The sequence below is a fragment of the Salmo salar genome, chromosome 09 (genome assembly GCF_965601325.2).
Source record: "Salmo salar chromosome 09, fSalSal1, whole genome shotgun sequence".
NCBI classification, from domain to species: Eukaryota; Metazoa; Chordata; class Actinopteri; order Salmoniformes; family Salmonidae; genus Salmo; species Salmo salar.
The window spans coordinates 49,084,653-49,110,184 of NC_138299.1; the positions used below are offsets into that span (position 1 = coordinate 49,084,653).

The 25,532-nt window shown below is 44.6% G+C and overlaps 1 protein-coding gene across 1 annotated transcript; it reads left to right on the forward strand.

Annotated features, from left to right (window-relative positions):
• Nucleotides 1-780: 780 nt before the first annotated feature.
• On the forward strand, nucleotides 781-25,532 carry LOC106611474 (RNA polymerase-associated protein RTF1 homolog). The gene is made up of 17 exons (XM_014211714.3): nucleotides 781-1,038; nucleotides 2,159-2,302; nucleotides 2,554-2,713; nucleotides 3,548-3,746; nucleotides 5,064-5,205; nucleotides 5,310-5,421; nucleotides 5,721-5,865; nucleotides 6,213-6,390; nucleotides 6,655-6,737; nucleotides 7,412-7,499; nucleotides 8,010-8,117; nucleotides 11,836-11,913; nucleotides 12,224-12,345; nucleotides 13,236-13,293; nucleotides 13,405-13,479; nucleotides 17,456-17,678; nucleotides 24,287-25,532. The coding sequence occupies exons 1-17, from the start codon at nucleotides 955-957 to the stop codon at nucleotides 24,391-24,393; spliced, it is 2,106 nt and encodes a 701-aa protein (XP_014067189.1). The 5' UTR covers nucleotides 781-954; the 3' UTR covers nucleotides 24,394-25,532.

Genomic DNA, 25,532 nt, shown 5'->3' on the forward strand with positions numbered 1-25,532 from the left:
CATGGATTATTTATATGGCCACAACATGTACAGTGGGGGGGAAAAGTATTTATTCTATTTATAAAAGTACTAATTAAAATCCAAATCATTTTATAACATTTTTGACATGCATTTTTCTGGATTTTTTTGTTGTTATTCTGTCTCTCACTGTTCAAATAAACCTACTATTAAAATGATAGACTGATCATTTCTTTGTAAGTGGGCAAACTACAAAATCAGCAGGGGATCAAATACCCCCCCACGTTACTCAATGACCAACGTTACACAGTGAATGATGGCTTTAGCTAGCCAGCTCATTTATTCTGCCCGTTGGATCTGTCTCTTGAATTGATTTAGAACTGGCCTTTGATAGATAGCATTGTGTTCATCACTCACGGCGTAAAATACATATAACATTTGTATAATCTCTAACAGATTTATACATGTGTAATCATTAAAGAAAGAGAGTACAGTTCCCATATCCAAGGTTACATTTGTATAATCTCTAACATATACATGTGTAACCATTAAAGAAATAGAGTACAGTTCCCATATCCAAGGTTACATTTGTATAATCTCTAACATATTTGTACATGTGTAATCATTAAAGAAATAAGGGTATAGTTCAAATATCCAAGGTTACATTTGTATAATCTCTAACAGATTTATACACGTGTAATCATTAAAGAAATAAGGGTATAGTTCCCATATCCAAGGTTGTGGTCCGTGTGTAGATTAAATGTCCTCCCTGGAATCACCGCTGCTATTTTCGGTTCCACTAGTTTTTTGTTGTTGTTGTTGTTGTTGTTGTTGCTGCGCCGTTTGTCATTGAGGCGCATGCTCAGTGGTCCTCTAGCGCCTTTGTGTGGCTCAGGACCAGTTCAGGTCTTGCGGTGCTAAAAAAAACAAAAAACTACTTAGCTACCGCGGTTTCGCTCCTCTTCAGCGACACACGGCCCGGTAGCCGAGCTCATCATGGTGAATGTAAAGAAACGGAAAGGTCGAGTCGTTATCGACTCTGACTCCGAAGACAGCGCCAGTGATGATAATTTAGATCAGGTGAGGTTACACCTTGTCCGGTTTGAATTTTGTTTTGCGCTACTTAGCTCAAAGGAGGAGGGGGGGGGTTGACAACCGGACGAGAACAGTTTGGGTTAGCTAGCTAATGTTAGCATGCTGGCTGTGTCTTGAGTTTGGAGGAGGAAAACACCGCGCCGTAGGCCTGAAGTTTTATTGGCGTTATTTAAATCCTAGTATAATATCAGGTGGAAACATTAATCTAACTCGTTGTGATAATTTGGTTTTCAGATATTACATTATCCTGCACGACGTAATGGGCGCTGCTAAAGTTATATTTTTGGTGTTGACAAAACAGTTAGCTAGTTAGCTAGCTAGCTTAACCGTAAGCTAAAGTTAGCTTCGGAGGAATGTGTTGAAAGATAGCATGTCATGTTACTTACTTTACAGACAATGTTGTGTTATTAAAAATACGCCAATCGTAGATATTAACATCACGTAACTTGCCGCAGTGAAGTTGCTAACTAGCTAGTTATCTTTGATAGCTTGGTGTTAAACTTAATACTAGTCAGTTAGCAGCTAAGTTGACATAATGCTGGTGTTGGTAGTTAACAATTCGGCCTGTTGGTTAAAATAAACAAACATAGCTACAATTTAAAATTGACACACACTGCAACAGAGAGATTTATTACCTATTGATGTCTCATTTAGTTTACACCGCACCATATTGAAATACAATAAGTTAAGTTGCACAACTAATAAAATAAAAGATGACATAATAAAAGTGTGTGACTGATAAACTATGAATAATTTACTACTACGGTACTATAATGCTTTCTAACATGCAGCAACCACTGTAAAGATGCTGTAAAGGAGATTGTCAGTCAACTGAAATGTTACCTTTTACACATCAGCTGTCTCTCCTGAGCAAACCATGCAGCATTCATCCTGTAAAAATCTATTCATATTAACTATTGATCTGTTGTTACAGGATGTCAGTTCCTCCACTATTGTGCCTTTTTTGTATTCAGAAAATCTAATAATATCGTAACATAATATGTGCTCCTCAACTTTGGCCTCTGTTTCCCTAATCACTGTAAGTTCACTCACCCATGCTTTAAACGCACCTCTGTTTTGTCTCTCTCACCCTGTGGCCCCCCAGGAGCTCCTGTCTCTGGCCACCAAGAGGAAGAGAGTGGACTCAGATGACCAGCAGGACGACCAGCAGGATGACCAGCAGGACAACCAGCCAGTCAGCAAGCCTGCAGCCTCATCAGACTCAGAGACATCAGACAGTGATGATGAGGTATGTCACAGTAACGTCCTCTCTCCATATTGTTTGATCTTCTTAGGGCTGGTTTCCCGGACTAAGAAGCATGCCCAGTGTAGGGTCACCTTTGAAATAACTTCTTAATCCCAGACTAGGCTTAATCTGTGTACAGGAAATCAGCCCTTACAGTAGTGGCATGAAAGAGACACTGTATTAGTTAACATACTTTCTTACCGTCCTTGATGCTTCACATGATAATTTTCAGTTTTTGTGTTGTTTTCACGTAGTGGACCGCCGGTGGTCCTAAAGTCAAGAAGAAGGTCAAGCCAGGGAAACCGACGGCAACAGATAAGAAGAAAGAGGCAGCGAAGAAGAGGGTTCATAAAGCTGCATCGTCCGGGAGTTCTGGTGGAGACAGTTCTGCTGACAGCTCTGCCCCTGAGGAGGGTACGTTTAAGGAAAAAAAATGGTTGTAGCCCGATTCTACACACTTTCTTACGAAGTGTGAACTTGCATACTCCCTCTCATGGGTTTAATAGTGGAAACTCCCTCCAGCCAATGCTGGAGGGGGCGGCAGGTAGCCTAGTCGTTAGAGGGTTGGGCCAGTAACCGAAAGGTTGCTAGTTCGAATCCCAGAGCTGACAGGGTAAAAATCTGTCGTTCTGTCCCTGAACAAGGCAGTTAACCCACTGTTCCTAGGCCGTCATTGTAAATAAGAATTTGTTCTTAACTGACTTGCCTAGTTAAATAAAGGTTTAAAAATAAATAAATAAACATGCTTACAACAATCTAATGCTTTAACTTCCATGGTGTGGAGTGTGCAAGTCCACACTTCAGGAGGTAACCCAAGAGAGTGGTAGCTGTCAGTGGTTCCACTAACAACAGTAAGTTCTCTGAAGGTCTGGGCTCATTCTGGAATCCTCTGTCCTTGGCTCCTTCTCAAAACACATTGGAGAGGATGATCAGAGGGGAGGGACCTTCCATCTTCTCCTACAATATGGTTGAGAAGGAGGTGAGGAGATGGGATGCAAGGAATCATATAAAGATGAATTGAGACAGACCCCAAGAGTGGTTAATTGCTGTGACCAATAATTGATTTGAGACTCGTATCGAAAGGTGCATTAACACAGACAAAATATGTTGCTATAGAGACGGCACTGTATCGCCGTGGCCGTAGAGACGGCACTGTATCGTCGTATAGATGCAGTCTAAAAGAGGATCTCATTTATGCCGTCTCTCTCCACAACAACGCTAACGCCATGTAATGTTCTCCTCCACCAGGTGAGGTGTCTGACTCGGAGAGCAACAGCTCTGCCTCCAGCTCAGACTCCTCGTCGGAGGACGATGTGTTCAGGGACGGCTATGGAGAGGACCTGATGGGAGACGAGGAGGACAGGGCTCGGCTGGAGCAGATGACTGAGAAGGAGAGGGAGCAGGAGCTCTTCAACAGGATAGAGAAGAGGGAGGTGCTCAAGAGGAGGTGAGAATAGGACAAGCAGGAGAGGTGTTACCGTCTGTCTGGAGCCATAAGAGTACAGAACCAGGGGTGTGTTCACCAGGAGAGTTGTTACCGTCTGTCTGGAGCCATAAGAGTACAGAACCAGGGGTGTGTTCACCAGGAGAGTTGTTACCGTCTGTCTGGAGCCATAAGAGTACAGAACCAGGGGTGTGTTCACCAGGAGAGGTGTTACCGTCTGTCTGGAGCCATAAGAGTACAGAACCAGGGGTGTGTTCAGCTGGAGAGTTGTTACCGTCTGTCTGGAGCCATAAGAGTACAGAACCAGGGGTGTGTTCACCAGGAGAGTTGTTACTGTCTGTCTGGAGCCATAAGAGTACAGAACCAGGGGTGTGTTCACCAGGAGAGTTGTTACTGTCTGTCTGGAGCCATAAGAGTACAGAACCAGGGGTGTGTTCACCAGGAGAGTTGTTACTGTCTGTCTGGAGCCATAAGAGTACAGAACCAGGGGTGTGTTCACCAGGAGAGTTGTTACTGTCTGTCTGGAGCCATAAGAGTACAGAACCAGGGGTGTGTTCACCAGGAGAGGTGTTACCGTCTGTCTGGAGCCATAAGAGTACAGAACCAGGGGTGTGTTCACCAGGAGAGTTGTTACTGTCTGTCTGGAGCCATAAGAGTACAGAACCAGGGGTGTGTTCACCAGGAGAGGTGTTACCGTCTGTCTGGAGCCATAAGAGTACAGAACCAGGGGTGTGTTCAGCTGGAGAGTTGTTACCGTCTGTCTGGAGCCATAAGAGTACAGAACCAGGGGTGTGTTCACCAGGAGAGTTGTTACTGTCTGTCTGGAGCCATAAGAGTACAGAACCAGGGGTGTGTTCACCAGGAGAGTTGTTACTGTCTGTCTGGAGCCATAAGAGTACAGAACCAGGGGTGTGTTCACCAGGAGAGTTGTTACTGTCTGTCTGGAGCCATAAGAGTACAGAACCAGGGGTGTGTTCACCAGGAGAGTTGTTACTGTCTGTCTGGAGCCATAAGAGTACAGAACCAGGGGTGTGTTCACCAGGAGAGGTGTTACCGTCTGTCTGGAGCCATAAGAGTACAGAGGCTTGTGAACATTATTCTAGTTATTTTGTTCATATAAAGAATTTCCAAGACAATTTAATGAATAGCACTCCCAAGATACAGAGTTTTACATCCCTGTGGTTGTTATACTTGATCAGTTGACCAGTTGGAGATTTTGTTCATCTGTTTTTAGGTGATTTGAAATGAATATCCTGGGATTATTACTGTGCATCTCGTCATTGAACACCATTTGCCTGACACTGTCAATCTTTCTGACAGATTTGAAATTAAAAAGAAGCTGAAAACAGCGAAGAAGAAGGAGAAAGAGGAGAAGAAAAAGAAACACGAGGAAGAACAGAAGAAGCGGGAGAGATCATCCAGCAGTCATCATGAAGACAGAACTCATCAGGACCAGCAAGTGGTGAGTTCATATTTTAATCCCAAACCTTGTTTAGAAAACAAACAACACACCACTTTGTGTTCCATGGTCCTTACCTGGTACATTGTGACTGCGTTCTCCTGTAGGTTATGTCTCACAACAAGGAGAGGAGAACTAAACGGGATGAGAAGCTGGATAAAAAGTCTCAGGCCATGGAGGAACTGAAAGCAGAGAGAGAGAAGAAGAAAACCAGGACAGGTCTGTTGGCTGTGCAGTGTTTGTCCTCACATTTCCATTGTCATCAAGCTATACATGTAGTCAATAGATTGCATGTATGGACTGGGTCAACGGGTGGTAGTGAAACGAGGTGTTATTTATATTTCTCCAATAAGAAATGTTGGTTTTCCTTTGTAAAACATTTTGGTGAGTCTTCCTGTGTATTGACCTTTGATCTCTGTTGGTAGAACAGAAGACATGTTTGTGAAATGTACTTTTAAATAAAGTTTGACTTGTTTGCTAATTGACAAAAAAAAACAAAAACATTTTTTTTGGGACAGCGGAGCTCCTGGCGAAACGGCAGCCCCTGAAAACCAGCGAGGTTTACTCGGACGATGAGGAGGAGGAAGAGGAGGAGGATGACGACAAATCATCCGTAAAGAGCGATCGCAGTTCACACTCTTCATCTTATTCCGAAGACGAAGAGTGAGTATCTTTTTGTCTATCCGCTGCAGATAATGATAGATAGATAATGATAGATAGATAATGATAGATAGATAGATAATGATAGACAGATAATGGTTTAATTGATAGTTCTACTATGTGTGTCAGCTGTAGATAGACAGATAATGGTTTAATTGATAGTGGTACTGTTGTTCAGTGTCAGGCAACGTTTTGATCATAGCTCTCTATATGACCGTTTGTTCCATTCGGTCTTGTAAGTTGTTTTTCTGAAGATAAGGAAACACTTTTTTATTATTTATTTTTTTACCAACAATTTATCACCTTTCTGCATGACCAACATTTCTGTTTCCTGTCTTGTGGCGTTCCAGGAAAGAGGATACGCCACCAAAGTCGCAACCCGTGTCACTACCAGACGAACTGAACCGTGTCCGTCTGTCCCGACACAAACTGGAGCGCTGGTGCCACATGCCGTTCTTCCAGAAGACTGTCAGCGGCTGCTTCGTACGGATAGGCATCGGGAACAGTAGTAGCAAACCGGTTTACAGGGTATAACGAGATGCATTTATTGGGACGGTTTCCTGTACCCAGATTAAGATCACAAATCAAAGTTTAATAGTGAATCTCCATTGAAAGTGACTAGGGCTTTATTCTGTGTCTGGGGGAAACCAGCCTGAGTCCATATTCCTATTTAACTTTGAAGATTGTTCCTTGGCAATGCTGCTGCAGACCTTTTTTTTTCTATATGTTTCATTTGAATTTTCAGTTAGCTATGTTCAATAATTAGTATTTCTTGTAATTCCCTGTGATAAGGTGGCTGAAATAGTTGACGTGGTAGAGACGGCTAAAGTGTACCAGTTGGGAACGACCCGGACGAACAAAGGACTACAATTAAGGTAAGACTACTCAGCTCTTACCTGCTACTACCCTTGGCTTCTCCTCCTGTCTGTTTCTCTACTCCTCCTGTCTGTTTCTCTACTCCTCCTGTCTGTTTCTCTACTCCTCCTGTCTGTTTCTCTACTCCTCCTGTCTGTTTCTCTACTCCTCCTGTCTGTTTCTCTACTCCTCCTGTCTGTTTCTCTACTCCTCCTGTCTGTTTCTCTACTCCTCCTGTCTGTTTCTCTACTCCTCCTGTCTGTTTCTCTACTCCTCCTGTCTGTTTCTCTACTCCTCCTGTCTGTTTCTCTACTCCTCCTGCCCGTTTCTCTACTCCTCCTGCCCGTTTCTCTACTCCTCCTGCCCGTTTCTCTACTCCTCCTGCCCGTTTCTCTACTCCTCCTACCTGTTTCTCTACTCCTCCTGCCCGTTTCTTACTCCTCCTGCCCGTTTCTCTACTCCTCCTGCCCGTTTCTCTACTCCTCCTGCCCGTTTCTCTACTCCTCCTGCCCGTTTCTCTACTCCTCCTGCCTGTTTCTCTACTCCTCCTGCCCGTTTCTCTACTCCTCCTGCCCGTTTCTCTACTCCTCCTGCCCGTTTCTCTACTCCTCCTGCCCGTTTCTCTCCTCCTCCTGCCCGTTTCTCTATGCCGACTAAATGTTTCTCTGTGCTCTGTCCCATATTTCTCCTCTAGGCATGGTGGTGACACCCGAGTCTTCAGACTGGAGTTTGTGTCCAATCAAGAGTTCACAGAAAATGAGTTCATGAAGTGGAAAGAGGCGGTGAGTTGACTGGAGGAGCGTGCTGATTGGATGGTTGACTTGAGGAAGTGGCAGGAGGAGAATGCTGATTGGATGGTTGACTTGAGGAAGTGCCAGTGGGAGCGTGCTGATTGGATGGTTGACTTGAGGAAGTGCCAGTGGGAGCGTGCTGATTGGATGGTTGACTTGAGGAAGTGCCAGTGGATGTGTGCTGATTGGATGAGGCATAGTTGCTTTAATTCCACCACCTGGTAGATGGCAAGATTTCAAACAACAGACCAGTTGAATAACGAGAGTGAATGTTGTGGATCTAAGGTGGTTGGATGGGTGGCTGGCTGGTTGGATGGATGGGTGGCTGGTTGGATGGATGGGTGGCTGGCTGGTTGGATGGGTGGCTGGCTGGTGGTGGCTGGCTGGTTGGATGGCTGGTTGGCCTCACGGGTTATGCCATGTTATGTCAGGCCTGTTGTAGAGCAGTCTCTCTTGTGGAGTATTGAACGTGTTTGATATGTCTCTTCTCTCTGTCTACAGATGATCATAGCCAGTATGCAGGTTCCCACTCTAGATGAGATCAATAAGAAGGAACAGGCCATCAAAGAGGCTTGTAACTACAAATTCAACGACAAAGACATAGAGGACGTAAGTACATTTGACATTTTAGTCATTTATCAGACGCTCTTATCCAGAGCGACTTACAGTAGTGAATGCATACATTTCATGCATTTATTTTTTTATTTTTTTAATATATTTTTTTGTACTGGCCCCCAGTGGGAATCGAACCCACAACCCTGGCGTTGCACACACCATGCTGGCGTTGCAAACACCATGCTCTACCAACTGAGCCACAGGGAAGACTAAGTACACTACATGACCAAAAGTATGTGGACACCTGCTCGTCCAACATCTCATTCCGAAAATCATGGGCATTAATATGGAGTTGGTTCCCCCTTTGCTGCTATAACAGCCTCCAGTCTTCTGGGAAGGCTTTCCACTAGATGATGGAACATTGCTGCGGGGACTTGCTTCCATTCAGCCACAAGAGCATTAGTGAGGTTGGAGACTGATGTTGGGGCGATTAGGCAAATTCATCCCAAAGGTGTTCGATAGGGTTGAGGTCAGGGCTCTGTGCAGGCCAGTCAAGTTCTTCCACACCGATGTCCACAAACCATTTCTGTATGGACCTCACTTTTTAAAATGGGGGCATTGTCATGCTGAAACAGGAAAGGGCCTTCCCTAAACTGTTGCCACAAAGTTTGAAGCACAGAATCGTCTAGAATGTCATTGTATGGTGTAGCGTTAAGGTTTCCCTTCACTGGAACTAAGGGGCCCGAACCATGAAAAACAGCCCCAGGCCATTATTCCTCCTCCACCAAACTTTACAGTTGGCACACTGCATTGGGGCGGGTAGCGTTCCCTGGCATCTGCCAAACCCAGATTAATCCGTTGGACTGCCAGATGGTGAAGCGTGGTTCATCACTCCAGAGAACGCGTTTTACTGCTCCAGAGTCTAATGACGGCGAGCTTTACACCACTCCAGCTGACGCTTGGCATTGCGCATGGTGATCTTAGGCTTGTGTGCGGCTGCTCGGCCATGGAAACCCATTTCATGAAGCTCCCGACGAACAGTTCTTATGCCGATGTTGCTTCCAGAGGCAGTTTGGGAACTCGGTAGTGAGTGTTGCAGCCGAGGACAGACACATGTTGATGTGCTTCAGCACTCTGCTTGTGTTCCTAGCTCCAACAGTGCAGTAGAATCTAACAATTCACAACAATACACACATCTAAAGTAAAAGAATGGAATTTAAGAAATATATATAAATATTAGGACGAGCAATGTCAGTGGCATTGACTAAAATACAGTAGAATAGAATACAGTATATACATATGAGATGAGTAAAGCAGTATGTAAACATGATTAAAGTGACTAGTGTTCCATTATTAAAGTGATCAGTGTTCCATGTCTATGTATATAGGGCAGCAGCCTCTAAGGTGCAAGGTTAAGTAACCGGGTGGTAGACGGCTAGTGATGGCTATTTAACAGTCTGATGGCCTTGAGATAGATGGTTTTTTTTCAGTCTCTTGGTCCCAGAGTTGATGCACCTGTACTGACCTCACCTTCTGGATGTTAGCGGGGTGAACAGGCAGTGGCTCAGGTGGTTGATGTCCTTGATGATTTTTTTGGCCTTCCTGTGACATCGGGTGGTGTAGGTGTCTTAGAGGGCAGGCAGTGTGCCCCCAGTGATGCATTGGGCAGACCGCACCACCCTCTGGAGAGCCCTGAGGTTGTGAGCGGTGCAGTTGCCATACCAGGCGGTGATACAGCCCGACAGGATGCTCTCAATTGTGCATCTGTAGAAGTTTGTGAGGGTCTTAGGGGCCAAGCCACATTTCTTCATCCTCCTGAGGTTGAAGAGGCACAACACCACATTGTCTGTGTGGGTGAACCATTTCACCGAGGAACTTGAAGCTTTTCACCTTCTCTACTGCGGTCCCATCGATGTGGATAGGGAGGTGCTCCCTCTGCTGTCTCCTGAAGTCCACGATCAGCTCCTTCATTTTGTTGACGTTGAGGGAGAGGTTATTTTCCTGGCACCACTCCGCCAGGGCCCTCACCTCCTCCCTGTAGGCCGTCTCGTCATTGTTGGTAATCAGGCCTACCACTGTAGTGTCGTCTGCAAACTTGATGGTTGAGTTGGAGGCGTGCATGGCCACGCAGTCGTGGGTAAACGGGGAGTTCAGGAGAAGGCTGAGAACGCACGCTTGTGTGGCCCCAGTGTTGAGGGTCAACGTAATGGACGTGGTGTTTCCTACCTTCACCACCTGGGGGCGGCCCGTCAGGAAGTCCAGGACCCAGTTGCACAGGGCAGGGTTCAGACCCAGGGCCCCAAGCTTAATGATGAGCTAGGAGGGTACTATGGTGTTGAAGGCTGAGCTGTAGTCAATGAACAGCATTCTTACATAGGTATTCCTCTTGTCCAGATGGGTTAGGGCAGTGTGCAGTGCGATGGCAATTGCATCGTCTGTGGACCAATTGGGGCGGTAAGCAAATTGGAGTGGGTCTAGGGTGTCAGGTAGGGTGGAGGTGATATGGTCCTTGACTAGTCTCTCAAAGCACTTCATGATGACGGAAGTGAGTGCTACTGGGCGGTAGTCATTTAGTTCAGTTACTTTCGCATTCTTGGGAACAGGAACAATGGTGGCCCTCTTGAAGCATGTGGGAACAGCAGACTGGGATAAGGATTGATTGAATATGTCCGTAAACACACCAGCCAGCTGGTCTGCACATGCTCTGAGGATGCGGCTAGGGATGCCGTCTGGGCCTGCAGCCTTGCGAGGGTTTAACACACTTAAATGTCTTCCTCACGTCGGCCACGGAGAACGAGAGCCCACAGTCTTTGAGAATCTGTGTAGCCTACCACTTTGCAGCTGAGCCTTTGTTGCTCCTAGACGTTTCCACTTCACAATAACAGCACTTACAGTTGACCAGGGCAGCTCTATCAGGGCAGAAATTTCACAAACTGACTTGTTGGAAAGGTGGCATCCTACGACGGTGCCGCGTTGAAAGTCACTGAGCTTTTTTAGTAAGGGCCATTTTACTGCCAATGTTTGTCTCTGGAGATTGCATGGCTGTGTGCTCGCCCGTCCGTTGCTGACAGGTGTGGCTGAAATGTCCCAAATCTGTTCATTTCAAGGGGTGTCCACATACTTTTGGTGATGTAGTGTATCTGAGTGCGTCCCAAGTGACACCCTTATTCCCTATGTAGTGTACTATCTGTTTCTCATCTGTACAGGCTTATTTTCCTGCCATACCTATTTAGCGAAGTATTAATTATGCTGTATACTAGGCTTGGGCGAAATACCATTCATATAAGGGGTATTTCGAAAAATAGCGACGGTATGATTTTCAATACTGGTAAATTATTTATTTATTTATATATATATATTTTATTTTTAAATATAAAAACGCTGACTCCTGGGGCTGAGTGCTACACCAGTGCTTATAGTTAAAGTTATAAGAAATCCTAAGAATAAATATAACTTTGTGTCAAATACATTCTATCCAGCTCAGGGCTCCAGCTATGATCAAACTTGTTGGTTACAGCAGAGACATTCTGTCCCCTCCTGGATCGAGATCCATGTTGTCTAAATTGTTTGTGGGCAAAAAAAAAAAGAAGGTATTTACAATTTTTTTTGTGGGGGGGAATAGTGCCCCTTGTGTGCACTTCCGGTAATACCATATACTCTGGTATGGTACAGAAACGACACGATGGAATAACAATCTGGAGACTACCCAACCCTGGTGTATAATGTTGAATTTCAACCCAGATCTGATTGTTGTTTATTTGTTGATTCACAGATCGTAAAAGAGAAAGACAGATTCAGAAAGGCACCTTCCAACTACGCCATGAAGAAAACATCACTACTCAAAGATAAGGTACATTAGAGAAACGCTTCTTAACCCAGAAAGTTGTTTTTTCATTAGCTGTGTGTACCGTGTACTTGTTTATACTTGTGTATGCTACTGCTGTGTGTACACTTCTGCGTGTACTGCTGTGTACTTGTTTATACTGTGTGTACTACTGTGTGTGCTGCTGTGTGTACTGCTGTGTACTTGTTTATACTTGTGTACTGCTATTTACTACTGTGTGTACTGTTGTGTGTACTGCAATGTACTATGTGTGGTCCTCCTCTGAGGAGCCCCCACTGATATATATACACGTTATAATGTGTGTTCTCACCTCCAGGCCATGGCTGAGGAGAGTGGAGAAGGAGACCGAGCCAAAGAGATCCAGGACCAGCTGAATGAGTTGGAGGAGAGGGCCGAGCATCTGGACAGACAGAGGACCAAAAACATCTCTGCCATCAGGTGAGACAATCGCCTGTCTTCCCGTCGCCACCTGTCTTCCCACCAGTTGGTGTTGTTATAACGTTGTTCTTTACCTGATGCGTAGTTTGCTGATCAGGAAAATTCTGTTCTGTAGTATGAAGTAGGTGATTGAATGTTTTTCAACTTTTTTTTTTTCTTTTTTTTAACGTTTGAGTCATTTAGCAGACGCTCTTATCCAGAGCGACTTGCAGTAGTGAGTGCATACATTTTTATACTTTTTCCCCCATACAGGTCCACCGTGGGAAACAAACCCACAACACTGACGTCTTTAGGATTAATTTCAAAAGACAAAAAAAAAATACAGATTTGTTTTTTGTCTTTAGGATTAATTTCAAAAGACAAAAAAAAAATACAGATTTGTTTTTTTGGAGGGGGGGTCCAGTCACTCAAGTAGCCCATGTCGACAAACATTTTTTAGATTGGTAAGTTAGTCGGGCGGGCTAGCGATCTAAACTTAGATATATTGTCAAATTACCGACCGTGGGCCCCCATTTTAATTTTGTTAGTCACTCTCACTCAGCTATTATATGAAAAAATCATTTCTCTCCGCCCCATGGCAAAATGTGTAGAATTGCATGAAATTAAATTAATTATAACATATTTTTTTTTTAAATCTTCTCCATCCTATGGCAAAATGTATAGAATTGCAGGATATTCAAAAATTTAGATTTGGGCCCCCCAAAAGGCTAGTGTGTGGGTATAGATGTGGGTACGCAAACCTCTGCAAGCCCCCTCCAATTGATGAGTTCAGATCAAAGTTGCCCATACCTGCGCTACCAACTGTTGCTCTCGCTCTCACCCTCTCTATATCTCTTTTTGCATCTCTCTGTCTATATAAACCTCTCTGCCTGTCCATCTGTTTTCTCCAGCTATATCAACCAGAGAAATCGGAGCTGGAACATTGTGGAGTCTGAGAAAGCCCTAGTGGTAAGTATCCGTACTACAGATGTAGTATCTTAATTTGATCACTGTTACGCAGCAGGAAATTCAAATGAGCCTTGTGATTCACTGAACTAGCAGTTCTCTTTCTGTCATTAGGCTGAGGGACAGAATGCCAAGATGCAGATGGACCCTTTCACTAGACGGCAGTGCAAACCCACCATGGTGTCTAACGTAAGTCTCAGATCCTCTCTCTCTCAATTCAACTCGAAGGGCTTTATTGGCATGGGGAAACATATGTTTACATTGCCAAAGCAAGTGAAATGGATAATAAACAAAAGTGAAATGAAAAATGAACAGTAAACATTACACTCACAAAAGTTACAAAAGAATAGACATTTTCAAATGTTATATAATTGTCTCTGTACTGTTTTGTAACGATGTGCAAATAGTTAAAGTACGAAAGGGAAAGTAAATAAACATAAATATGGGTTGTATTTTACAATGGTGTTTGTTCTTCACTGGTTGTCCTTTTCTTGTGGCAACAGGTCACAAATCTTGCTGCTGTGATGGAACACTGTGGTATTTCACCCAGTAGATATGGGAGTTATCAAAATTTGATTTGTTTTCTAATTCTTTGTGGATCTGTGTAATCTGAGGGAAATATGTGTCTCTAATATGGTCATACATTTGGCAGGAGGTTAGGAAGTGCAGCTCAGTTTCCACCTCCATTTTGTGAGCAACGTGCACATAGCCTGTCTTCTCTTGAGACCCAGGTCTGCCTACGGCGGCCTTTCTCAATAGCAAGGCTATGCTCACTGAGTCTGTACATAGTCAAAGCTTTCCTTCAGTTTGGGGCAGTCACAGTGGTCAGGTATTCTGCCACTGTGTACCCTCTGTTTAGGGCCAAATAGTGTTCCAGTTTGCTCTGTTTTTGGTAAATTCTTTCTAAATGTCAAGTCATTATATTTTGGTTTTCTAATGATTGGGTCTACTTGTGTTTCTGTCCCGGGGCTCTGTGGGGTCTGTTTGTGAACAGGTCCAGCTTGCTTATCGGACTCTTCTCCAGGTTAATCTCTCTGTAGGTGATGGCTTTGTTATGGAAGGTTTGGGAATCGCTTCCTTTTAGGTGGTTGTAGAATTTAGTGGGTGTCAGCCTAATTTTGCTCTGCATGCATTATTTGGTGTTTTATGTTGTACGCAGAGGATATTTTTGCAGAATTTTGCATGCAGAGTCTCAACTTCCTGTTTGTCCCTTTTTGCGAATTCTTGGTTGGTGAGCTGACCCCAGACCTCACAACGATAAAGGGCAATGGGTTCTAAACTCAGCAAAAAATGAAACGTCCCTTTTTCAGGACCCTGTCTTTCAAAGATAATTTGTAAAAATCCAAATAACTTCACAGATCTTCACTGTAAAGGGTTTAAATACTGTTTCCCCATGCTTGTTCAATGAACCATAAACAATTAATGAACATGCACCTGTGGAACAGTCGTTAAGACCTAACAGCTTACAGACGGTAGGCAATTAAGGTCACAGTTATGAAAACTTAGGACACTAAAGAGGCCTTTCTACTGACTCAAAAACACCAAAAGAAAGAATCCCAGGGTCCCTGCTCATCTGCGTGAATGTGCCTTAGGCATGCTGCAAGGAGCCATGAGGACTGCAGATGTAGCAAGGGCAATAAATGGCAATGTCCGTACTCTGAGACACCTAAGACAGCGCTACAGGGAGACAGGACGGAAAGCTGATCCTCCTCGCAGTGGCAGACCCCATGTAACAACACCTGCACAGGATCGGTACATCCGAACATCACACCTGCGGGACAGGTACAAGATGGCAACAACAACTGCCCGAGTTACACCAGGAACGCACAATCCCTCCATTAGTGCTCAGACTGTCCGCAATAGGCTGAGAGAGGCTGGACTGAGGGCTTGTAGGCCTGTTGTAAGGCAGGTCCTCACCAGACATCACCGGCAACAACGTCGCCTATGGGCACAAACCCACCGTCGCTGGACCAGACAGGACTGGCAAAAAGTGCTCTTCACTGACGAGTCTCACCAGGGGTGTTGGTCGGATTCGCGTTTATCATCGAAGAAATTAGCGTTACACCGAGGCCTGTACTCTGGAGCGCGATCGATTTGGTGGAGGGTCCGTCATGGTCTGGGGCGGTGTGTCACAGCATCATCGGACTGAGCTTGTTGTCATTGCAGGCAATCTCAACGCTGTGCATTACAGGGAAGACATCCTCCTCCCTCATGTGGTACCCTTCCTGCAGCCCCATCCTGACATGACCCTCCAGCATGACAATGCCACCAGCCATACTGCTCGTTCTGTGCGTGATTTCCTGCAAGACAGGAATGTCAGTGTTCTGGCATGGCCAGCGAAGAGCCCGGATCTCAATCCCATTATTGAGCACGTCTGGGACCTTTTGGATCGGAAGGTGAGGGCTAGGGCCATTTCCCCCCCCCCCCCCCCCCCCCCCCCAGAAATGTCCGGGAACTTGTAGGTGCCTTGGTGGAGTGGGGTAACATCACACAGCAAGAACTGGCAAATCTGGTGCATTCCATGAGGAGGAGATGCACTGCAGTACTCAATGCAGCTGGTGGCCACACCAGATACTGACTTACTTTTGATTTTGACCTCCCCTTTGTTCAGGGACACATTATTCCATTTCTGTCAGTCACACGTCTGTGGAGCTTGTTCAGTTTATGTCTGTTGTTGAATCATGTTATGTTCATATTCAATATTGACACATGTTAAGTTTGCTGAAAATAAACGCAGTTGACAGTGAGAGGACGTTTCTTTTTTTGCTAAGTTTAAAACTGTATATTTTTTTCCCAAATCCGAATTGGTATGTCAAATTTTATGTTCCTTTTGATTGCATAGAAAGCCCTTATTGCCTTCTCTCAGATCGTTCACAGCTTTGGAAGTTACCTGTGGTGCTGATGTTTAGGCCGAGGTATGTGTAGTTTTTTTTTGTGTGCTCTAGGGCAACGGTGTCTAGATGTAATTTGTATTTGTGGTCCTGCCAACTGGACCTTTTTTGGAACATTATTTTTGTCTTACTGAGATTTACTGTCAGGGACCCAGGTCTGACAGAATCTGTGCAGAAGATCTAGGTGCTGCTGTAGGCCCTCCTTGGTTGGGGACAGAAGCACCAGTTTGTCAAACTGTAGACATTTGACTTCAGTTTATATACAGAACAAAAAATATAAATGCAACTTGTAAAGTGTTGGTTTCAGGAGCTGAAGAAAAATATTTCAGAAATGTTCCATACGCACAAAAAGCTTATTTCTCTACAATTTTGGGCACAAATTTCTTTACATCCCTGTTAGTGAGCATTTCCCCTTTGCCAAGATAATCCATCGACCTGACAGGTGTGGCATATCAAGAATCTGATTTAAACAGCATGACCATTACACAGGTGCACCTTGTGCTGGGGACAATAAAAGGACACTCTAAAATGTGCAGTTTTGTCACACAACTCAATCCCACAGATGTCTCAAGTTTTGAGGGAGCGTGCAATTGGCATGCTGACTGCAGGAATGTCCACCAGAGCTGTTGCCAGAGAATGGAATGTTGAAAATAAAAACATTGCACCTTGCAGGTAGAAAATATCCTGATTTAAAAAATAAAATAAAAAAAAAATATCCTATAAATCACATCGGCTACACATGGCCTATTAACTTGGGTTCCGCCCAATGCTTTTTTAAATTATTTTTATTTAACCTTTATTTGACCCTTTTTAATTAGGGAAGTCGGTTAAAAACAAATTCTTATTTACATTGACGGCCAAACCCGGACGACTCTGGGCCAATTGTGTGTAGCCCTATGGGCCGATTGTGATACAGCCTGGAATCGAATCAGGGTCTGTAGTGACGCCTCTAGCACTGAGATGCAGTGCCTTAGACCGCTGCACCACTCGTGAGCTTAAAGCATCAGCCAAGCTCCATGTATATAGTTCATTTATTTAACACATAGGGTGTGTCTATATATAGAAAAATACACGTTTAAAAACGAAGGAGGGGGGTAGCCAACCTCATCAGTAAGGGCTACAAAGTGTATCTTCAGAGCCAGGGTGAGGGTTTGCATGGTTTGAGTGCTGAGATAAAGTATCCTGGAGCAACTTTTAAGGGTTTTCTACACCTATAAAATTCGGAATAACTTGCCTGTCTGCAGTATTGACATTTTGTGTTTGTGTTCCCACAGGCCAGAGACCCTTCAGTCCATGCAGCTATCCTCCAACACCTCAATGAGAAGTACGGAGAAGGGTCAGGCAAAGAGATGGACTTGGAGTTTGAGATGGGCAGGGGAGCGGGACAGGCTGCTCTGAAAGTCATCGACCCTACTAAGAACACCAGCGATCTATCAGAGGACCTCTTTAAAGTTCATGACTTTGACGTCAAGATAGACCTACAGGTTCCCAATGCAGGTGAGACGGACAGTTTCAAATGTGTATGTAACATGCACAAAGTGGTGGGTTCGATCCTTACCTCCAGGCAGGTAGTTCAATGTGCAGTAATGATACCGATTGACATGGCACGTGTATGTATCTCTCTCCAGGGTGAAGTTTCCCCTAGGTACAGATCGGGGATTCCCCTGGGTGCGGGTCGGGGATTCCCCTGGGTGCGGGTCGGGGATTCCCCTGGGTGCGGGTCGGGGATTCCCCTGGGTGCGGGTCGGGGCGTCCCCTGGGTGCGGGTCGGGGTTTCCGTTAGACATGGCTCATGTATGTAAATGTGGCGCCGGCATCATTTTAATTGACCGGACATTGGAGAAATATACCAGACCAGAATGCATTGGGTGCGTAACCTGATTAGGGACGTCCACCCACTGTGCTCAGAATGACAGAAATCACATTGAGAGGCCTAGGCTACATAAAAATGTAAAATAAACATTTTTTTAAAAAGCAGTTAAGCAGATCAGAACGTTTATCTTAAAATGTTTATAAATAATTATTTATTCATGTTATAAGCACAATGTGCACAAGGTAGGCTACGCTTCAATGTTAGTTCCATAACTCAATTAGCGGGAAAATACCATTGTTAAAAACGCATTCAATGATATATATATATATATACTGCTCAAAAAAATAAAGGGAACACTTGAACAACACAATGTAACTCCAAGTCAATCACACTTCTGCGAAATCAAACTGTCCACTTAGGAAGAAACACTGATTGACAATAAATTTCACATGCTGTTGTGCAACAGGTGGAAATTATAGGCAATTAGCAAGACACCCCCAATAAAGGAGTGGTTCTGCAGGTGGTGACCACAGATCACTTCTCAGTTCCTATGCTTCCTGGTTGATGTTTTGGTCACTTTTGAATGCTGGCGGTGCTTTCGCTCTAGTGGTAGCATGAGACGGAGTCTACAACCCACACAAGTGGCTCAGGTAGTGCAGCTCATCCAGGATGGCACATCAATGCGAGCTGTGGCAAGAAGGTTTGCTGTGTCTGTCAGCGTAGTGTCCAGAGCATGGAGGCGCTACCAGGAGACAGGCCAGTACATCAGGAGACGTGGAGGAGGCTGTAGGAGGGCAACAACCCAGGAGCAGGACCGCTACCTCCGCCTTTGTGCAAGGAGGAGCAGGAGGAGCACTGCCAGAGCCCTGCAAAATGACCTCCAGCAGGCCACAATGTTTCTGACCGCTTGAGCAGACACATGACTCCATGAGGGTGGTATGAGGGCCCGACATCCACAGGTGGGGGTTGTGCTTATAGGCCAACACCGTACAGGACGTTTGGCATTTGCCAGAGAACACCAAGATTGGCAAATTCGCCACTGGCGCCCTGTGCTCTTCACAGATGAAAGCGGGTTCACACTGAGCACATGTGACAGACGTGACAGAGTCTGGAGACGCCGTGGAGAACGTTCTGCTGCCTGCAACATCCTCCAGCATGACCGGTTTGGCGGTGGGTCAGTCATGGTGTGGGGTGGCATTTCTTTGGGGGGCCGCACAGCCCTCCATGTGCTCGCCAGAGATAGCCTGACTGCCATTAGGTACAGAGATCCTCAGACCCCTTGTGAGACCATATGCTGGTGCGGTTGGCCCTGGGTTCCTCCTAATGCAAGACAATGCTAGACCTCATGTGGCTGGAGTGTGTCAGCAGTTCCTGCAAGAGGAAGGCATTGATGCTATTGACTGGCCCGCCCATTCCCCAGACCTGAATCCAATTGAGCACATCTGGGACATCATGTCTCGCTCCATCCACCAACGCCACGTTGCACCACAGACTGTCCAGGAGTTGGCGGATGCTTTAGTCCAGGTCTGGGAGGAGATCCCTCAGGAGACCATCCGCCACCTCATCAGGAGCATGCCCAGGCTTTGTAGGGAGGTCATACAGGCACGTGGAGGCCACACACACTACTGAGCCTCATTTTGACTTGTTTTAAGGACATTACATCAAAGTTGGATCAGCCTGTAGTGTGGTTTTCCACTTTAATTTTGAGTGTGACTCCAAATCCAGACCTCCATGGGTTGATTAATTGGATTTCCATTGATTATTTTTGTGTGATTTTGTTGTCAGCACATTCAACTATGTAAAGAAAAAAGTATTTAATAAGATTATTTCATTCATTCAGATCTAGGATGTTATTTTAGTGTTCCCTTTATTTTTTTGAGCAGTGTATATGTATATATATAAATAAAGGTTCAATTTTATAATATATAAAAAATTTAACCTTTATTTATTTAGGCAAGTCAGTTCAGAACAAATTCTTATTTAAAATGACGGCCTACACCGGCCAAACCCGGAAGGCGCTGGGCCAATTGTGCGCTGCCCTATGGGACTCCTTATCACAGCCGGTTGTGAGACCGCCTGGATGTGTGAGTCTTTATAAAATAACTGCCTCCATGTTTCTATGGTCAGAGTCTGGCTCCTTTTTGAAACAAGGTGAAAACATGACTCACAATGTAGCAAAATGTTCAGATTTCAAACTAGTAAGTATTTGTTTTGAAAATGCATACTGCCTCCAACTCATTGCATAGTGGTGTGTGACGCGTTGAGGAAGCCTGCCTTCCGTTTCTTTCAGTATAGGCGAATGGGAAGTGAGCTTCAAATACCTATTTTTAATCGTGGCCATCAAAACGTTTTTTTTTAACACGCGATCAGATTTAGAATTGTTGCAGTTGACTTTTGGCTAGTTAATATTCGAGAAATGTACTGGTTAATTACTGGAATAATTCATAGATTTGATTAATTTGGTTATCGTATCCAAATAAATCGAAGAGGGCACCATTTTAAGGGTTGGATATAGAGAGAAACCCTTGAATTAATTGTATCTGTAGTTATTAATGACATAATTCTCTCACATTTTCTCTTTCAATGAATAAGATCATGTCAACATCAGCTTTCACAACCCTGAAACTAACCAGGAATAGATATGAAGTCCACCAATTAGCATCGGATATGGACAGTGCTGGGACAGCATTAATTATTGGTTTGTAAATTAGACCTGCAGTCTTAACATACTCAATAGGCTTGGGTGGTATAACTTTATATACCTTATTCCGGGGTATTTGGAAAAAGCCACAGGTGTTTCAATAATGTCAAAACTATTTATTAGAAGTTTTTTTTTATACATTTGAATATTTGTAGCTGCTTTTTATGTTAATACCTGCAGTCAACTTGTTCCATACTTTAGGAGACAAAGTAGATTCTTCATTTCAACTGTCACATTTTTACATTATGAACTTTACTGTAGTTCCCCCAGAACAGTTGAGTCAGTCACATGATGAATCTTACCGTAGTTCCCCAGAACAGTTGAGCCAGTCGCGTGTTTGTATGTAAATAACACAGCGGGAGCTGTAATTAGTTTGTTAGTTTTCGCTCGTTAGCATTTAGCTAACAGCGTCTATGTGATTTTGCTGTTAGTTTGTGCTAATTTTCTTCAAATTCTGGTAAGAGGCCAAATGGGCTTTTCTTGGGATTTTAGCATGCCGGTAATACTGTAAATCCCGGGATGAGAGAAGGACGGTATGAAGATATGATAATCTGGATACCGCTCAAGCCTAATACTCACTATTTTCCACCACTTTACACACAGCGCCACTTTCAGAGGAAATTAAAAATGCAATAAGTAAATTACTTGTATGTCGGTGTTGCCTGCCCAGTTAGATTCTGTTTGTGTGGGAAAAGGTTTGTTGTCCAAGTCTCTATTGTCAGTAATGCTGAGGCCAGCAGACCGAAGTAGCTCACAGCCGAAGGAGCTAAACCCACTTATTTTTCTCTCAGTCCAGGAAAGTAAAGTCTTACAGCTTTTCCCTGCAGTGAATTCTTCCTCTGATCCCGGCCCGGGATGGATTGTGATCTCAGTCAATTAGTCTTGAATGAGCAACCAGTTCGTTCATTTTTGTTCAAACTGGCGTGGCCACACACCGCAAATAAACTTTATCTACCTGTCTGGTTAACAAGTCCTGTAATTATAGGGATACTCACAGAGGGCGGGGCTGATAAGGCAGGGTGTCACGAAACCACCCCGTTGATTCTGAGAATTCAGCACAGTTATGTCCATTGAGATAAATTTCAGATTTTTTTTTCATAAAGGTATACACAGTATGTTTCTGCTGTACAGAACACGGTTCAACAGTCCCTAGGATGAAATACATAACCTGTAGGTTCTAAACATGCCTTGAGTAAAATACATATACTTCATGTTACAGCAAATGCACATTATACCCCTTTTTGTTTTTTAAGACATTTTAAATATCACAGTATGCTTCCAAGTTATACCAACATATCATCAAATGTATTTATATAGCCCTTCTTACATCAGCTGATATCTCAAAGTGCTGTACAGAAACTCAGCCTAAAACCCCAAACAGCAAGCAATGCAGGTGTAGAAGCACGGTGGCTAGGAAAAACTCCCTAGAAAGGCCAAAACCTAGAGAGGAACCAGGCTATGAGGGGTGGCCAGTCCTCTTCTGGCTGTGTCGGGTGGAGATTATAACAGAACATGGCCAAGATGTTCAAATGTTCATAACTGACCAGCAGGGTCAAATAATAATAATCATAGTAGTTGTCGAGGGTGCAACAAGTCAGCAACTCAAGAGTAAATGTCAGTTGGCTTTTTCATAGCCGATCTTTGAGAGTATCTCTACCGCTCCTGCTGTCTCTAGAGAGTTGAAAACAGCCGGTCTGGGACAGGTAGCACGTCCGGTGAACAGGTCAGGGTTCCATAGCCGCAGGCAGAACAGTTGAAACTGGAGCAGCAGCACGGCCAGGTGGACTGGGGACAGCAAGGAGTCACCATGCCAGTTAGTCCTGAGGCATGGTCCTAGGGCTCAGGTCCTCCGAGAGAGAGAAAGAATTAGAGAGAGCATATTTAAATTCACACAGGACACCGGATAAGACAAGAGAAATACTCCAGATGTGACAGACTGACCCTAGCCCCCCGACACATAAACTACTGCAGCATAAATACTGGAGGCTGAGACAGGAGACACTGTGGCCCCTTCCGATGAAACCCCCGGACAGGGCCAAACAGGCAGGATCTAACCCCACCCACTTTGCCAAAGCACAGCCCCCACACCACTGGAGGGATAACTTCAACCACCAACCAATGTCATGAGTCCTTCAGTTTCATACATTGTTCAGAAACGTGTTTAAATATCACTGCCGCAATTGTTATTTTTCCTTCTTCTTATAAGGATTATCAGAGCCTAACCCCCCCCCTTCTTGGAATCCACATCTATGGTACCCGGAAGTCTAGTTGGTAGTCCTGGGTAACACATTAGGACCGTAAAGATGGCCTGCTGATCTGCAGAAAGTGTCTGTTCTTTGTCTCTCTGACACTCAGTCGTAAACGGGGGAAAGGGAGAGGGGTGTCTTGTAAGCTACACCCCCCCCCCCCCCCTTTCACCTGAGTTGTTGCGTGCCGGCGAGCATTTGTTCCTTTGTCATTCATAGCTTTAGGAAGCGCTGTCAATAACAGAACACTTACTCTGGCCTGGAATGCAGTACATAGGGGGGAAATCTGTTCTCCACTGTTCGTAACTGAGGGGCATTTGTCAACAACAAAATTACATCTTTGCCTGGAGGGTGTGTGACCTCACTCGTGGGCTCTCGTTAGAACATTGGGCAATGATTGGGCTTATAAAAGCATGTTTCACTCCAGCAGCAACGAACAACAAGCTGTTTGACCTGTAGCAGCAGCTCTCACACTGTCTGCCAGAAGTCTCTGTCGTCCTCATCCATAACCCGTGTCTCCTCCGCTGATTACCCAGCATGCCTGTAGCAGCAGCTCTCCTACTGTCTGCCAGAAGTCTCTGTCGTCCTCATCCACAGCCCATGTCTCCTCCGCTGATTACCCAGCATGCCTGTAGCAGCAGCTCTCTCACTGTCTGCCAGAAGTCTCTGTCGTCCTCATCCACAGCCCATGTCTCCTCCGCTGATTACCCAGCATGCCTGTAGCAGCAGCTCTCCTACTGTCTGCCAGAAGTCTCTGTCGTCCTCATCCACAGCCCATGTCTCCTCCGCTGATTACCCAGCATGCCTGTAGCAGCAGCTCTCCTACTGTCTGCCAGAAGTCTCTGTCGTCCTCATCCACAGCCCATGTCTCCTCCGCTGATTACCCAGCATGCCTGTAGCAGCAGCAGCTCTCACGGTCTGCCAGAAGTCTCTGTATCTGTATGCTGTGCTCATGTAATAAATAGCATGCTTAACGAATATACACGTGCGCCAATAAATGATGCTAAATAAACCTATAGATCGATAAGAATGACAGGTCAAATGGATTTACATCAATTCATAGGCTAAAAATACTTATTTCGCAATGTTTTTAATTCTTCTTCTCTCGGACAATTGGCCGATGGCAATTTTTTTATTTATCTGCTTTTTTTTATTGGCCAAACGCCGGCTATTACCAGTTAATGGATCGGCATCCCCTCCCCGAGTCCTAACCTTAACCATCTGTGAGGGAAACGCTAAACTCACTCAAGGTCAGCGTCTAGGGGCACCTACACCGGTAACAACAGATGTGTGTCAGACTAATGTTGTTTATAACAACTAATGTTGTTCCTCTGGTGTGTTTCAGAAGCCAAGTCTCTGTCAGTGAGCGCCAACACCCTGGCAGTGAAGGACGGTGCTCCACGTAGGTCTCTCAACCTGGAGGACTACAAGAAGAGGAGGGGCTTGATCTAAAGAACTACAGGAAGTAGATGAGGGGCTTGATCTAAAGAACTACAGGAAGAAGATGAGGGGCTTGAAACGAATGATCAAATGGCCTAAAACCTCAGTCAGTCAACCTCCTGCATGTTGGTTGGCCATTCGCCCCAGGGCACCTGTGTGTGTGTGTGTGTGTGTGTGTGTGTGTGTGTGTGTGTGTGTGTGTGTGTGTGTGTGTGTGTGTGTGTGTGTGTGTGTGTGTGTGTGTGTGTGTGTGTGTGTGTGTGTGTGTGTGTGAGAGAGAGCTGTGTGTGTTTAAGGGAAGAGAGTGGGTGTGTCTGTGTGTGAGAGAGAGGTGTGTGTGTGTTTAAGGGAAGAGAGTGAGTGTGAGAGAGATGTGACTGTATGCTTGAGTGTGTTTGAGAGAGGCTGTCCACCTTAAAACAATAGGAAATATTAATTAAGACAAGACAGATTTTTTTTCTCTCTAAGGTTCTCTCTTAGAAGACAGTTGTCCACCTTTTTTTTTTTCTCTCATTATTATGTGGTAAAAATCGTACTTGGAATTGTGTTATTTTTCTTTTGTAATTTCTAAGTTTTTATAAATAAATCTTAACGTTGGTTCTCCCTCATACGGATCTGAAGTTCACTCTTTTGGTGTCCAGTTCTTTTGCAAGGACATAGTGGTTGTGGATTCTTACCTTGACCAACACTGTCTTGTAAGATATAGAATGACATGATTTGAGGTTATTGGGACTGTCAACATTTTATTAGGGTACAATCTTGATTTTTTTCCCTGTCATAAGACACAGACTGTATTCTCTTCGTACATGATTTAGGTTTTCCCCTGACCTAAGAGTTGAGGGTTTCCCCTGACCTGTCCTCCTCCTCTCAGACAGCAGGGCTGGCTCGTTATCTGCCTGGCTACTGGACAGCACTTTGTAAAGTCTACAAAAAAAATAAATTTGATTTAAAAATGAATTTACATGGATCACAGAGAATTGTTTATTTTCTTTTTAATATCTTTATTTTTTTTGGTACCCTTATCTCTCTTTTCCAGAGCAGATTCTAAGTGTTATCGATTGTGTCCTTAGTCAGTTCCTGTATTGATGTGGCATGCCATGTAAATAATACCAATTTGCAGTGCGGCAGAATAAAGAGGCACTGTTTCGTAA